Source organism: Biomphalaria glabrata, chromosome 7, assembly GCF_947242115.1.
Source record: "Biomphalaria glabrata chromosome 7, xgBioGlab47.1, whole genome shotgun sequence".
Classification (NCBI taxonomy): Eukaryota; Metazoa; Mollusca; class Gastropoda; family Planorbidae; genus Biomphalaria; species Biomphalaria glabrata.
The window spans coordinates 39,718,442-39,736,026 of NC_074717.1; the positions used below are offsets into that span (position 1 = coordinate 39,718,442).

General features: G+C 33.4%; 1 protein-coding gene across 5 annotated transcripts in view; it reads left to right on the forward strand.

Moving 5' to 3' along the window:
* Positions 1 to 17,101, forward strand: part of LOC106067293 (junctophilin-1-like) — a 114,437-nt gene extending 97,336 nt beyond the window's left edge. For all 5 annotated transcript variants that reach the window (XM_056036797.1, XM_056036801.1, XM_056036798.1 and 2 more), the window contains 3 exons: positions 6,177 to 6,295; positions 7,900 to 8,954; positions 10,539 to 17,101. In XM_056036797.1, the coding sequence (XP_055892772.1) occupies positions 6,177 to 6,295; positions 7,900 to 8,954; positions 10,539 to 10,625 (1,261 nt within the window). In that variant the 3' untranslated portion in view covers positions 10,626 to 17,101. The remainder of the gene's footprint in view (positions 1 to 6,176; positions 6,296 to 7,899; positions 8,955 to 10,538) is intronic.
* The last annotated feature ends 484 nt before the right edge of the window (positions 17,102 to 17,585 follow it).

A 17,585-nucleotide genomic window follows, 5' to 3' on the forward strand; every position in this document is an offset into this window, starting at 1 on the left:
AAAACCCGGAAAGACGCTTTTAGTTTTGTGTGGCCTGTCTGTCCGTCTGTCCGTCCCGTTTAGATCTTAGAAACCAGAAGAGAAAATGAAAATCGGACATCATGATATTTTAGATCATTCAAAGTTCTGATGCAACGGCTACTTTTTTCTTTTCTGAAAGCGAAAAATATTACTTTTTAAAATCAATTATGCTAGCAGTTTTTAACACATTTATGCAAATGGTTTTAGATTTTTGATCAAATTTTTTTATTTTTTAAAAATTGTATTGCTTACTTATAGTATAAACCTGTATTGCTTACTTATGTAAGTTGTTTCATACTAAATACTACATTTACAAAAAATTTTTTTACTTTTTTTCAAGAGAAAAAATCTATTTACTATGCAAATAAGTTGGACATAATTTAAAACAACAATTAATAAGTAGTTTATCATATTATCGCGTGAACTGCCGGTTATAACACAATTAGATCAATTAGATACTCATTATAAGGCATCAGAGAGGCCAGGTTCACATCTAACTTCACATTCACTTTCACCTATCCCTTGGTCTGCTGGACCTTTGGGGCACCACACAAGATCTGTCAACCTTCTTTCTCCATTCTTCTCTGTCATTTGCCTTTGATAGAATTTCATTATGACATTCTTTCTAAAAATATTGAAACCTGCCTTTTTACCTGCCTGGGTGGACCACTTCTGATAGAATTTAATACCGATATTCTTCTGAAAATATTGAAAGCTGCCTTTTTTTCCTGCCGTTCGGACCACTTCGGGGGCCTATTTTGAGTTTGTGTTTCCACACAAACTGTCTTTGTAACCTTGTTGTTGTTTTTTTGCAACAGGATCTGGTAGTCAGGATAACGGCTTAAGTCCTTGATAATATCTCTTTCACCCTGCCAAAGAAAGGCAATTTGCAACTCTGCCAAAACTACGGCACTATCAGCCATAAACCAACCCAGCAAAGTCCAGTTAAAAAGAGATTTAAAACCCTCAATTAGAAAATAAAGCGTCTAAAGGTGCTATGCTATCTCATTATGGGGGATGTGATGGCCTCTTGGCTTTCGAACCGAGCGGTGGCAAGTTTGATTCCATGTGAAGACAGTGAATTTGAGGCATTTTGAGCTTTGGGATTTTTAGAACATCCCTGGGACACCCAGACTACAATGGATCATCAATAAGAAGAAGTATAGGCGATTGGTTGTTGTTCTGGCCACATAAACCTTCGGACCTAACAGTAGATGAGTTTTTACATAATGTTTCCGTAAGTCTGAACAGAAAAACTGTAAGTCGGTTTCATCCAATTATCAGTCATTCAGTGGTTCTATGTAAGTCAGAGAAACCAATACGTCCAGAAATGTTCACGTCTGTAGACCTCCACAAGTCACTGCCCTCCTTTCTCAAACAACACGCTCAATGCAAGGGGGAAAACCATCGATGTCACTCTTGGGTCATGTCCAAGGGAGAGAAAAAAAAAGGGAAATAATTTTGGAATGTCAATATTGTTGCTATTCTTGCCATTTACCCTTGAAGATATATATAAAATCGATATCAATGTTCAAGATGTACTCCTGGTTTAAATAGGTCATAATTCTCGGAAGATTTTCAGTTTCTAGTCCTAAACAGAGAAAACAATTAGATCATTAGTTTTCAATATTGAACATTTGTTTTGTAAATAGACTCAACACACACACACACATATATATATATATATTTAGATTAGATCATTAGTTTTCAATGTTACACATTTGTCTTCTGAATAGACTCAACATATTTTTTTTAATTAGATTCTTCTATTTTGTAAAGAGAACAGATTTTACTACATTTGTTAATATATATTTATATCTAGAAAATATTCTACTGTATTTGTTTCGAGAAAAGACTCTCTTTTGTTATTTCAAAATAGATTCTACCATATTTGTTTTGAGAACATTTCTACTTTATTGTTTTAAGAAATTTTATTGTGAGGAGTATAGTATCCACACTCAGTCAGTAGGTCTGTCTGGGAACAGCATGCACATTCTGTGATCAACATGTGATATCTGTAGGATCAATCAAGTGTAAAAGAAATACATTATAGATATTGATATAGATATAGATATGAAAGAAAAATGCTGATCGTTCATTGTCGAAACTAGCTTAGAATTGAATGCGATTGATCGCAAAGAGTATCTATTTAAACATCATTCGTATTATGTCATTGCATAGTAACATTAATTTGAAATAAAAAATTTTTATAAATTATCTGTTTCGATGGAGATAAAAGTAATCCTGGGAAAAAAATATACATAAAGCTGTTTCCTATCTTTGGTTTTTTAAAAGTTAGTCAAAGTCTTTGTTCGAACATGTTCTGTAGACTTCCGGTGCTTCCCAACCAGGACTTTAAAATAAGCTGCTAGCCTGTAACAGGAAGTTGTCTTGACATTTCTAAATAAAACATGTTGATCTTTTAAATTAAAAATCGATTGGTAACGTTCTTTTTAGACCAGAAATGTAGACTAGCTGGAACTACAAGAAACTCTTAAGCTGCTGTCACGTCCTTGCAAAGCTCTGTGAGCATACAGACGGTTAATCGAGCTCTAAATTCCAGGAAATAAATCATTTTGATATGGGAATCTAAAATCTCCTTCAATTGATCAAAAACTATGTTTTTACTGAATAGGGTCTTCACAGATCATGCCAACGTGACTGGTAAGCTTTCTGGAATGTCTTTTTGATTGTTTTCGATTTGAACTCTGACTGCCACCATTATCCCTTGGCGTCCTGCAGAATGTTTTGGCCGGGGCATAAGAAACGTCACTCCTGACAGAACGTCTGAAAACGTACATGTCTTGCAGAGTATTCAATTGTCTTAGGAAACAATTTTCTTTTACTTGTGTTTTGCAAGCTGGACTTTTTATAAACTGTATGAGCTCCATTGAAAGACCGCATCACTAACCTAGAGATTAGATATAGGGTTACTGCAGCGATTGGACCCTATGATGACCTGCTAACTATCGTAAAAAAAGCGCAAAAAATCTAAGGCCATATTACAAGGTCTTCGGGGCTCGCAAAGACCTTCTTTCAGGGAAAAGTACCAGGAAAAAGAAGAAGAGGCAGACAGAAAGCGATGAGAGGGCAGCATAAAAAAATGGACAGGACTGCCATTGAAATAGGCTCTAACTAAGGCAAAAGACAGAGGAATTGAGAAAGACGGTCGACAAATCTTGCATTGTCCCACAAAGGTCCAACAGACTAAGGGTAAAGGTAAAGGCAAATGAGCTCCATTAATATAATATGAAAATCTGAACTTCGATACGTTTAAACCTGTCTTCAAATATGCTTAAATCTGGTATTATCTGGCATACATAGATACAAACATGTTTAAATAAGGCTCTTACATTTATATGGACTTCAGATATCTTATCTTATATATTACAAACGTTTCTACGCATTTCACGTGTCAATCTAGTCTTACATGTTAATCAATGCTTATCAATGACAAACTCTGCTAAGTTGTTGGTTTTCCTGACTAATTCAGGCAACTCATTCCATTCTCTAATGGCACTAGGGAAGAAAGAGCACTTGTACGAATTAGTTCTATCTTATGGCATACGAAATGTGCCTCTATCTTTGTCTTTCTGAATAGTTCATTAGGTTTTTTTTTTCTATTTGTAAATTATGGTTTGGTGTTTTATGTATTATAGGTATTTTACATTTGCTATGTCTGTCCTGAAGTGTCTATAAGCTAAGTGATTTTACTAATCGTATTACTCTAATCAAGTTATATATGTTTAAATCTGGCTTTTAGATGTTAAATCTGGCAATCAAATATGTATGTATCTAGCCTTTAGAAGGGCTTAAACAGTTTTTTAAGTATGTTTAAATATGACCATCTTGTGTCTACCAAATATAATCTTCAGATATTTAAATATGGTCTTTATGGACAAAAAAACATTAGTGTCTAATTAGAGATTTTCACGGAAGCCTATATTTTTATTCTCAAAAATGTCAAGACAATATATTAAAATATCAGTTACCAACTTATTAATACAAATCTGTTTGTGTAGTTTAAGCAAAAGAATTTATACATACATTCGGGAGTATCACGAAGATATAGTATATAGCTAATCAACACTCCCTATTTTCTATACACCGGATACACCAAATCTCTAGCTATTTATAGTTATTTGCTAAAGATGAAAATCTCCAATAGGACATTTACAATTGCGCTATAACTTCAAATATGAGCAGACTACAAGGGAAACGTAATTCAATGAGCAGACTACAAGGGAAACGTAACTCCTCTAACATGTTATCTCAAAGACTATTTCTGCCCATTAACTTACTTCTGCTAAAACCCTCTGTTCCCTTACGTTTTAATGGCGTGTGATACATCCGTCAGGCAACTGTGTCTGTTTAAAAAAGATATTTGTTGAGTCTTTACTTTACTAAATTCGCTTGGGCTTATAGTTGATGAATGCCCTGCATAAAGTGTTATGTTTCAATTGATTGACATTATCCATAAAGCTTATGGAATTTACGCTTTTTTCATCATCGGAAGAGCCTGGATCTTCTCACGTGGGCATTGCTAATTGCTTAGTTTTTAAAACTTCAGGAAAAAAATTCCAGTTTGTAGAATCAGAATAACAACTGAAAGCAAGCTGTTGAGATTTCATCATCGTCTGTATCATGCTATCGCTCTAATGAAATATGTGGGATCGCAGTTACCATCTCACGTGTGTGAACTTTCATATATATATATCAGTATTTAATGATTGCTATATAATATGTGTGTAGGTTCCTACGAATTTGTGCACTTTGTTTTGTTTTTAAAAAACATGTAAGCCCTAAGCATATGCTAATAGTTCGTAAATATCAAACTTATATCAGCAATGTTTTTTTTGTGTGTGTGATTTAGATGCCAGTTTGTGTATAACTTACAGCATAAGGAACCAATGACCCACAGGGGCCGCCTTTGAGTTAAGATGTAACATTATTTCCCTTATTATCTTGTTTTCTTCTAATGTTATGCAACATTAATTTCAATGAACTGACTATTCCACTCCCCCCCCCCTTCCCCGCCTATAGTTTGCCATGCCCAGTGGGGTTGCGCTTCGGGAGCTGAAAACTACTGGTCAACATTTTATTCTGGCGGTCTTCACTTATCTATTCACGAACGTGTCTTTTTAAGTCTCATGTTAGTAATATAAAGTTACTACATTTGAAAAAATCCAGCAGACGACTTCAAACTTATGTTACTATTTATGTATGCAGACGACAAGTCACGCTACCCCCCCCCCCCCCCAAAAAAAAAAATCTTTTGGCAGTACATAGTTACACTTGTCTTCAATAACATATCTCAAATTATCATTCAAACCGTCACACATAACTTTCCATCTGACTGGATCGCAAACTCATAGCATCACTCTCAAACTTCTTCTTAAACTACATTATTCACTTTCACCCACACATTCCTAGGTTGTTGTTTTTTATTATCTCAAATGTGCCGTATGTAAGCTGACTGAATCGATACCAGATTCGTTCAGAAATCATAAGTACAGTTAAGTCGATACTGCTTGGGCGGAGAAAGTGTTAAACTCAGTTCGACATTTCACACTTTCAGTTTCAGTCTCCCACTAATGCAAAAACTATAGAATGTGAGTATGAAATAATGAGTATGATAATATACCGAGTACAAGTAATTCTATTGCCAACTTTCCATCAAGGCTTACCCTTAATAGCGAGAAATTAATTTCACGTGACATAGTTTTTAAAGCAATATTTCGCCCTGACTGCCTACTCCAGTGCAGCCCAGTTTTGTTTACTTCCATAATTTTAAGTGTCGAAAGAAAAAAAAAAGAGCCAGAGCAAAGCTCTTTTGCGACCCTTGACCCTTGGAAAGGCTTTCTGTCATTGGCGGGAATGAGAGATTGGCTCTTCACCAATTTCTCTATATTAAGGGTCCTCATCCTCTAGAAGCTCATTTAATTAGGCCACACCATTTTGAGGATGCGGTTCTGTAAACCTTAAATCCTCGCTTCTCTCTACTGGGATGAGCCCCTAGGGGGCCCTTAATGTTCTCACACTGTACCAGTACTACCCTGCAAGAGCTGCCATTGGGAATGCGAGGAACTGCGTAGTGAGTAGAGAGTTATAAAGTTTTGATATTTTCAACTGTGTTTTATCCTTCTAATCCTTAGGATGGCCAATGCAAGGGCAAAAGCAGAAGCAGCCGATCAAGCAGCAGAACGCGCCCAGAAAGACAGCGATCTAGCCAGATTGAAAGCCAAGGAGTATGCTCCGGAGTTTCACCAGCCAGGTAGGACTTTGTTGAATTAGGGCTAGTTAACTGTCAACTTATATTGTCAGTGGAATCAAGGTTCACGACCACCCCAGAATTTATTTTTCTGTTATATAGTCGTTCTCAATCTCTTCCTTTTCTTTTTCTGTTCAATAGACGTTCTCAATCTCTTCCTTTTCCCTTTCTGTTCAATAGACGTTCTCAATCTCTTCCTTTTCTTTTTCTGTTCAATAGACGTTCTCAATCTCTTCCTTTTCTTTTTTCTGTTCAATAGATGTTCTCAATCTCTTCCTTTTCTTTTTCTGTTCAATGGTCGTTCTCAATCTCTTACTTTTCTTTTTCTGTTCAATAGACGTTCTCAATCTCTTCCTTTTCTTTTCTCTGTTCACGGATTGATTTATTAAAGAGAAAAAAACAACATCAAAGATAATCCCAATGCTCAACATTCAAGTCTACCTTTAATGGAAGGCTAAATCAACTAGTCACCGTATATCAGCGCGCACTTAACCAGTTGACGGACTTCCCCAAGTGTTCCGAAAATCTCTTCATGTTCAGAGACATGGTTGAACACAGAACTGTCCCAGTTCACATTCGTTCGAACACCTAGATACGCTGTATATACGTTGTGATGTTAGCAGATTGATTTTTCATTACAAAAAAAAAAAAAAAATAATAATAAATTTGCATATTACAGAGGTTCTCAAACTTTATTGCCCCGCGACCCCTTTTAATAGTCAAACCTTGCCCACCGACCCCTAAATGAAAAATCTACATAAATACATAATGTATAAGTAGAAAAATCTATTTTTATAAAGCATTGTGTTGAAGAAGTGTTTATTGAGATTATAGATTTTGTTTAAAATAAAATTCAAAAAACAAATAATGACTTGGATAAAGTTCGTGAGTGTATTTATGCTCGGCTCAAATAGCACATATTTCTAGTCGGTTTCTTGTATTTGTGATGAGGTTCATGACGGCACTGAATCCACTTTGTACCCAACAAGAAGACGGGAATTTCTTTACAAAGACCCGAAATGCAGAATGGGTGGTACCCTTCATTAAATAATTTATTTAAGTTCCCATTTGTGGATATTGCAATAAAGTATGTTTACGCGCAAAAGGGTATATTCAAGTGAAGAATATCTTCAAATCTTCGATAGAATAGTACGTAATAGAAATATCAAACAGTTGTGATGGGAGAGTTGGTTATTCTTAAAGTTATCAGATCTGTTTAACTGTCTTTTAATTTGAACTGTGTACAATTTTTTCTCTTTCTGCAGACCCCTTTCGATCGTCTCGCGGACCCTGGAGGTCCGCATACCCCATTTAAAGAAACACTGGCATATTAGACGGTTATTTTTTTTTATAAGAAAATAATTAGCTATTGCCTCAACTTTGAGACTTGTATTTTAGTGAGATTCAGGTGTAGGCATATTTTTCAATGAGCAATATATTTTTTTTAGGGAGACTTGTTTAAAAATGGCCAAATAAAATGATACACATAAACAAGTAATGAATATTGCGCTCCCTTTCTTTCTCAAAATGCAACAGAAAATAACATTTTTGAAATTTTAATGTCAAAAAAATATATTTAAAACATTTTATTTATTTTTTTTGTCCAGGTACAGATATCATGCGCAAGCAACTGGAAAATAATGATATGGAGTACGATTTTAGTCACGTGACAGGTCTGGCCAATCACCAGCCTTTCAGGTCAAAATCCCTCAACTCACCACATGCACAGCCCAACTTTGAGGGGCAGGACCCCAGTGGGTTGACAGCTCTCACAGCTCTCCATGGTGAACCAGGGGGCCACCGTTTGCCCAATGATTACGGCAACCACCCACAACTACTTAACATTATGCCAGGCGGGCCTGGGGGTGGGGGTGAGCAGAATCAAGCCCTAAACGTCAATCTTCATTCTCGCAGTCCCTCCTTGAAAGTGCGCAGATACAGCTTCCTGGCTGGGTCTCGTAGAGGGAGGGGCTTCAGCGAAATCTTCAACTCCACCATTCTCAATGACCACTTTGATCAGTATGCAGCAGCGGACAGTGGCATCGGTGGCGACAGTCTAGGCACACTGCCCAATAACTCTAGCACCAACCACCATGGCAACAACCCTCACAGCTATAGCAACCACAACCCACGCCAGCGCCAGCCCTCCACTAATCCCTCACCCGATTCAGGAGTCTCAGACACAATGGAAGATGACACCAGCAAGATTCGCTCCCTGCAACGGAGACGCACAATGCCATGCATTGTGGATGATGCAAACACCGCTAGAAATATAGAGTTGGCTACAGCCAAGCAGAAACTCTCTGAGCTGGAGACAGCTCGTAGCAATGATAACCTCACTAGTAAAAACACTGACACATTCATTATAGAAAATGGAATTAGAAAGAGAATCCAGGCAGAAGTCCATTCGAAATCTAACAAAGAGACAATGCAACTGCCAAAAGAATACAGAATTGTGCCAGCCTCTGACAAGCTCCCAGGAAGCGGGCTTGACAAAAGGGGCAGTCTTCCAGATCTGAAAAATGTCTCCACTTTCAAGCCCATGTCTAGACGAGAAGCTTATCAGCTAGGTACTGCCAGAAGGGAAGAGATTCGACGTCTGCAAGAACTAGCAGAAAGGAGGCGACAAGGAGACATGTCTGTTATATTAGGAGATGTTAGGGTAAGAGTGACTTGTTGATTTAGAAATTAGGCTAGGGTTCAAGTGCATGAGTTCCAACTTATTCCAAGCCAATAGGCTTAAAGCAGTGATTTTTTATTGAAGATTTTCATTATAAGCTAACTATCCCATAGTTGTAAGGGTGGGGAGGATATTCTAATTTTTTTAATCTGGTAAAAAATACTTTTAAAAAGAACTTTTTTTTTGTTGTGGTTAGGCCCATATTACAAAAAACAAAAAGGAACATAGGCCTATTAAGGGCTATGAATAGATTTGGCCTATTACTTTATTAGGCAAAAAATGATTTCAGAGAATAGATGATGAGTCATTATAGAACTCTATTATCATGCTAACCAATTTTTATCAGGAGTATCATTAAATTGATCAATATAAAACATTCATCTTGGAAGAAGATTTTTTTTCTTTTTTAACTCATAACTCCAACTAAATTTTGGCAAAATTTGAGAGAATTGCAGAATGGAACTAAAAAAAAAATTCTGAAGGAAAATATTGGCAAGAAGATAGATTTTCAGCAGCTCTAAGAAATAGCTTAGCTTGTCTTCACTAATGTTTCACAGAATTATGCTTTTTGACACTTAAGAGCTTTTGTCTTAAACGAAACTTGAAAGTATTCAAAGTTTTTTGGCTCTTGGATTTAGCATATCCAGCTACCTAGATTTGGATGGTTGCCTGGTCAGGTTGTCACGAAGGTCCAGATTTCAAACTATGCCCACTTCCATCTCCTGCCACTCTGCATTAGGTTTGGATTAGGATATAATAATCTTTTTATGAAATAATTCTTTTAAGATGTTTTTCTCAATAATCTGATTTTCTCTTCATTCACATTATAAAACATATATTGACTTTTTAAAATTTATTGATGGATTCTTAAGAAATTTGGAATATATATTAAAAGAATAATGGTAGCCTATTCCATTCTATAGAGTCAATTTTTCAATATTTGGTTTCCTTTTTAAAAATTTTTAACATTTTGTTTCCAAATTATTATTTTTTTTTAGAAAACAAAATATATTAAGTTCTAATAAATATATTTTTTAAAAAGTAAAAAGGCTTATTCAATTTCTGTTTCTATAGCTTAAGCTTTATAGGTACTTTGTTTAAGTATTTGATTCAAGTTATTTATCCATTTTTAGCAAATACTTCACAAGCAGATCTGTAAAATTTACCTAAAAAGAAATTTAAAATTGGTGGTGTTTCCGTGGCAACCAAAAATACATTTTCAAAAAATATAGCATATATTTCTGAAACTTATACAACAAAACAAAGTGGTGAGAGCCTCAATTAAGGATGGAAGTCTGATTGTGTGGTATGTGTTCTAAACTGTTCTTTGGTGGTCTTGTTAGTCTTGAGTTAGAACCCTGGCTGCTGCCGTTTCCACCAGGTGGGAGCTTCAATTTGGGCTTGGTTGTAATTATCTTCAAAACTCTGAAGAACATCGGAAACATGTAAAACATTTTACATACATTTTACAAGAGTTACATATTAATAATGTTTTACTGATTTTCATTATACATTTATATATAAAAATGCCAATTAATTTCCTTTCCTTTTTTTCTTTTCAAACAGGACTGGTGCCAAGAAAGACAACTCCTAGTGTTAGTAATTGCTCTCAATTTGAGTTTAGCAACAATGTTTTTTAATCTCCTGTCATGAAAGATCAACATTGCCAGAAAGCTTGTATTTTGTTCAGACTTAACCCTAGCTTCTTCCTGCCCGCCAGACTCAGATTTAGGTATGGCATCAACCCACGGCTGGCTTCCTGAACCCCTGTGAGGAACAGCCACTCAGAAGCTGTGCTGCAAGTTTTGAGGATTTGACCGCTACAAAGCCTACAGAGAAAGGTTACCGATTGGACGACTAATTCCTGAGGAGATAAAAATGAAATAAACACACATTATATTTGGATGCGAATGTAAAAAGCATGAAAGACCTTTTTCATAGAATGCACCAGAATTTAAAAAAGTGTTTTTATCCCCTTCCCCATTTTTCCTTAAAAATTTCAATTTAATGAGTATTCAAGTGTTATATAGGTATGTGTTAAAATGTTGAAAATTAATGAAAAAATTATTAAGGGTCTATCTATAACAATCTCCAATTTATTTTTATTTTTTTTATTTATACTTTGATACCAATAGGAGAAAAAAGCTAAATATCTGGAAAATGATAAAATATCTGAGATAAATTACAAATGTTAGCAGTTTATGAGTATCAAGTGAATTTTGCTAATTTCACTAGACTTCATTCTTAACAGAATATTTATTGTCATTTGTTATTGTTGACTAGGCTTACAGTTCTTAAAAATAAAGACAAATATCTCAGTTTTTGCTTAGCTTATTTTGGAATATTTTCTGATTAGGTTTTAAAATACTCTTTTTTTCCCTAAGGAAGCGTCTTATTCTAAGCAACCTAAAGAGCAAAGATAAAGAAAAAAAATACTTGTGTAACGTTTCGAGCTTTCGAAATCATGAGTGGTTTATATAGTTTTCTTTGCCGAAAACTATATTTGTGCATATTTGTAAGGCCAGCTCTTCTGTATCACACATTATAATCAAATGCATAACCCCTTAGATAGTAGAAATCTTTTTTTTTAATTTTTCTTTCTTGCATTGCTATATTACAAATTAAAAAAAAATTATTTACCTAAAACAAGGGGGAAAAAAAGAGACATTTTTTTTAAATTATTAAATGGCCATAATGGAAAAATTTATTAAAAAGCATCTTTTTTTTTTCATGTTAAAGGTCTTGTTTTGCTGGGATGTCCTTGCTAAAAATACTTTAAAAATGTGTAATTCATTGTGAAAGTTTTAAAAGGACTATCAACACATTTTTATGAGATGAATTAAGTATGCAGACTATTCCAACACTGAACACGACAGGACAATTGTGTTAATAGACATGAGCTGTCTCTACGTTGGACATTTTGCTAAATTGAATATTTTATTGCATTCATCCTCAGCTTGTCTTTCTTTGATGGTTAGATATTTTTTTTTCAGAACTTTTTCTTACGGCTTTTGACCCATAAATCATTCAGAGGTACACCCAGTCTGACTCTTTCACCTTATGTTTTAAAAATTGAAGAAATACTATACCCAAAAAAATATAAAAAAAAGATTTGTGATATTATTTATTTCTTTTGGAAATCACCTTTTTATTACACCCATGCCACATTTAAAACCAACTTTAGGTCATATAAATATTTATATTTATATAATATATCTTTTTGGTTTACAACATTAATGATTTGGTCATATTTTTAAACACATGTACATTTGATATGTCTTGATTTTTTTTTAAAATTCTTTATGAACCTAATTAAGTAGTATGCTTGTCCATGTTGATTGTGTATTCAATTAGTTTTAGCATGAGAGATGCCACTAAAAGAATTTGTGTGTAAAGGTTTGCCTCAAAGTTGTGATACAAAAAAAGTGCCTCTGATATCATTCTACTTTTTTCTTCAGTAGGCTTTTTATTATTTTTTTTCTAATTAAATAATAATTCCACTGCATCTTAATGTTTTTCAATTCAATCCTAACACTTACAAACCAAACAGTTTGAGAGTAAAGGTTAGGGTAATGTTCCATATAGACTTATGGTCAGGATAGTTCTAAATGAAAAGAAAAGGAAGTAGATGGTCTGACAGAAAGTAAGCACAGTTTGAGATAAAGGCTGGAAATTCTGCAAAACCTCAATGTCAAAAAAAAATGGCGTTTTTTTTTTTTGTAGGAGGGGGGAGAATAAAAATGATGACTAGACTGCATTATAATATTATAGCAATATAGAATATTTTAAAATATTTTTTTTTCTATACACTTTCGACAAATGTTATATTACCGTACCTTTTTTTTTTTTCAAAATCATTTTTTTCCCTTGAATATTCACTATTTTTTAAACATTTTTCCATACTAGATAATATTAATGCTAAATTCATTGGTTTTGAATAATTCTGCAATTTATTTATATTTTATTCTTGCATGCAATGTGCATGCTAGTTATTGTTACCTTTTGTTGCAAGGTTATTTCCCTTTGTCATGGTTGTCATATACAACTTGTAATTATGACTTGAGGTTAGTTATAGATTGACCAATGAAATCAGGTATTTCCTTGGCCAGGTTCTGCTTCTCAATACTAAAATTTTTTTTTCTCTCATTAACTGAAATAATTTCAAAGTAATAGAATAATTTCAAACTATTTAAATTTATTATTATTAAAATATTTGGATGATATTGGAAAAAACTGGAATGCAAGAAATAACAAATGTAGGCCTGTTATGTAGCCAGTATATTAAACCTAATATTAATTTGCATACGCATCATTTTTTAATGCATTTTTTTTTTAACATTCTAATAACAGTTCATTAATGTAAAGGTCTAGAAAAGTAGACTATTCAATACAATTTAAATTCTTGTAACAAGAGGATATCTTTTGCTGTTTTCCTTACAATTCTTAGGAAGATCAAAATGATTGTTTTGAAGTTTAACGAGCACTTCAAAATTCACTTGGTCTAATAAAATGTATTTTACACACAAGGAACTAGATCTAAATAATACTATATTATCTATTAAACAATGTAGAATTTGAATGAAACATAGTTGCCAAGTACAGAAGAAAATGTACTTTTCATAGATCAGTTTCTTCAACCCTTTCTATTATTAAAAAAAAATATTGTGCCAATAGTATTTACTGTTACTATTAACATACTTTTGTTTTAAATAAGCCACACTAACAGACTCCTAATTTCATAATTACACCATAGGCCTGCAATCATTTGGCTTATGTACAAAATCCCTGTGATGTGATAGTTGACTTTATTATGTACGCCACATTAGAAGAAGACAAGTTAAGCTGTTGAAACAACAGTTTCGAAATGTAATAAGTTTGAAAAACTGTCATGCCTCATTCAATTTTTTAATTAATACTAAAATGACATGATTGACTAATGTCTTATAAATCAGTTCGTAATGAAATAGTCTATAAAATTATAAACACCAATTTATTTTCTTGTGTGAATGGAGTTTAATCAATTCAATCATTTTTATTTCTATTTTTTGTTTTGTTTCTGGAATTTTAAGGCCTTAAAAAGCAACACTTTTATTGCATTCATTCATTTGATTTATCCTCAATACAAAATGGAAACACTTTAAAATGGTTTCTCTTCTTCATTCACAAAATTTCATGTGATTTTTTAAAAATTATGTGATATTTGTATCTGATCCTGAAAAATTCTATATTTCTTCCACATCTTTTATAAAAAATTTATCTTGGATTGTGTTATTGAAGAGTGAGATTTTCAGTGGTAATTTGATTTTGTGTATGTAAATACTTTTTTCTAAAGAAAACATTTACACTTTTAAACACATTATTTTAGCTGTTTTGGAATCTATTGTTAAAACTATATTTTAAGATGAGTGATTTAAAAATGAGTTGCTGGTTTCGCTGTTGTCAGCATTCTACAAATAAAAAAAACGAAACAAGTAATCTTGTTTTGTTAAACCTTGGCTCTGCAGGAGTGCTTATATTCCTGGTTTCTAGTTTGACCTTGTACATACAAGCATCATATATTACTCAAATTTTTTTTTCTAGTCTTTTACAATAATGTCAAAGACAAGATGCCAATATGAAAGATGTTACAACATAGCATTGTTACATTGTACATTTCTTTGGTGAATTTTTTCAGAATGAGTGTACACTTTTTTTTTCTTTTTGTCAAAAACACATCATTTTTTAATGCTATCATCAACTGTAGTAATTTTTTTTATAACTTTTAATTAAATTAACAACTGAAATGGATTTATAGCATGTTGAAGAGCTCCCCACCAGCACCTATATATATTTATATATATATATTTACATACTATGAATTTTTAAAAGTTCATTTTTATTTTCCTTTCCAAAGATTTTGTTTCATTTTTTCTCTTAGTCTAAATGAATCATGTACACATCTTTGTGTGTGACTTAGAAAGGATATTTTTTCAATGCTGGTTGAATATTTTAATGGCCAGGCAACATGTTGTCATTGTTATAGCTCATTTAACATGATTAGGAAGACTCAAAGAATTTGACCCAATGATACGTTGTATCATTTCTTTTATTTATGTGTGTGTGTGGTTTGAGCAATAATATTAGTTGTCTTCACATCAAGAGTTCCTATTTGCTTTCTAGGCTTTGCTCTGTCACCAGTGCTTAGAGGTCTCAATAGATATAGGAGCCATACATTATTACAAGATAGAATTAGTTTTTGTTTTATGTGATGAAAAAAATTGTTATTTAAGACTCAGTTCGTATGTAAGCTGAGCAAAAAAAAACAAAAACAAGTCAAGGCTTAAACTTTCTTATTAACTCTTTCTCTCTGTAATTATTTTCCAGGTTCCGATGGAATTATTCATTTCGCTCATTAGTATTTCACTATCCTGTTATGATTAAGCTTCAATAACGTTTTTGGTTTGTCATCAGAAAATGTTTTATTTGGTATAGCTTTAAAAGGAAATGCATACTCTTTTTATATAACACAAAGTATAATTTATAAATATAAAATCAAGCATTAATTTAATTTAAAGAGGTCAAAACAAAGATAGTATTGTCAATAAGGAGAGAAAGAGTTAAATCTTTAGGTTCAACTCAAAAACTTTTTAGGAAATAACTTTCATAAAACATTTAAATCAACAAAACTAAGATAAAATCTGATAATAATATATAATAAATAAAGTACTGAACAAGTCTTAAACAGAAGAATAAAACAAAAAACAGACCAGCAAATATGTGTAAAACAAGTAATTTGGATGGCTACCTAGTTATGAGGTTTGCAGTCTGGACTGTCCTCTAGGTGATCCTGGGTTCAAACCCTGCCCACTGCCATCCCTAAGGATAGGATGTAACAATTTGTAAAGAGCAACCAAAACGTAAAACAAACAATGACCAAATGACTGGTGCTGTAGCCAGACAGCTATTCGTAAAGAGTAGTAGGCCAACATTTCTGAATTCATGGTTTAAGTACATCAACCTAACCAACTTTTAATTTAATCCAAACCACAGACTATACATCAATGGCATAAAAGCAATGCCTGGTGAAAGTCACAACTACTTGATACCAATAGTAACATTGAAATCTGCTCAGACGTTTGATAACCTGTATTCTAAATCTTTTTTTTACACACTTATGGTCAGCTATTCATTCATATGCAGACGAGGCAACAACTTCATGATAATAAAAAAAATCAATTGAAATAGACATTACTATGTAGATAAATAAAAGAGTCTGCTTGATATATTCTATTGACATGTAGTAATCTATTCCTCCTTTCCCATTTGTTCATTTTACACATCTTATAATCTACCTTTTAAAACTTGCAATACTATAGTTCCTTTTTTTTTTTAATGAGATATACAAATGAAAGTAATTATGACCTGACATGCAAATGTGTGACTGTAAATGTTACATGGTGGAAAAAATTCAACTTTCTGTAACAAATTGGAGAAGAACAACAATGGTTCAAGTTGAGAAAACAAAATCTAGGAACAGCTTTGAATTAAAAATGCAGTATACAATATGCACCAAATGATATTTTTTCTCTCTAGGATGATTGCTGAAGAACACTAATATCTTGAAGTACTAGAACACCAAGGCTAGTGCACCAGAAAGAAGAACTGAGTATAAGAAATGCTCTCATTAGTGTCACTGATCAGTTATGATGAGATAGCTACTAGAGCTAAACAGGTTCAAAGAGGCCAAACAGTTAAGTTTGCATCATTTGAACCATAAAACTCAAGTTTATTCCCATGTAACCTTATTTCAATTTTATTTCTGGTTATTTTAGTGCAGCATGTACCTCTGCTCTAGTTTAGTCTTTATTTATTAAAGACTTGTTATTTATTGATGTCATTTTTAAACAGATCTATTTGTTCTTCAGATCACTTTACTATTGTTCAGACACACTTTCAAGATCCCTATTGTTTTTGTTTTTTTTAACCCCCCCCCCCTCTTCTCAGCTTTATCTTTTGCTCATCTCCCCCCCCCCCCCCCCATTTTATATTGAAGTAATTTGTTTGTCTGACTGGGTGGACGCCCAGGATTTATGTACTCATGACAACAGCTATTGAAGAATAAATTTTTTTGTTTCCCTTTTGCCACATTTCCTTTTTTGTTGTGCTATTTTTTTGTTGGCCTCAACACTTGAGTTCCACACTATTTCTAACTCACATCTTGGCAAACACGACTGACCTCAACACTTGAGTTCTACATTATTTCTAACTCACATCTTGGCAAACACGACTGACCTCAACACTTGAGTTCTACATTATTACTAACTCACATCTTGGCAAACATGACTGACCTCAACACTTGAGTTCTACATTATTTCTAACTCGCATCTTGGCAAACATGATTGACCTCAACACTTGAGTTCTACATTATTTCTAACTCACATCTTGGCAAACACGATTGACCTCAACTCTTGAGTTCTACATTATTTCTAACTCACATCTTGGCAAACACAACTAAATTCAAACTCCAAACACACAGAAATATCAAACACAGTTCAAGGTTTTGGCTATGCAATTCACATCCATTTTATAAATTGGTACTTAATACTAGTAATAGAGAAAATAGAAAACTACATG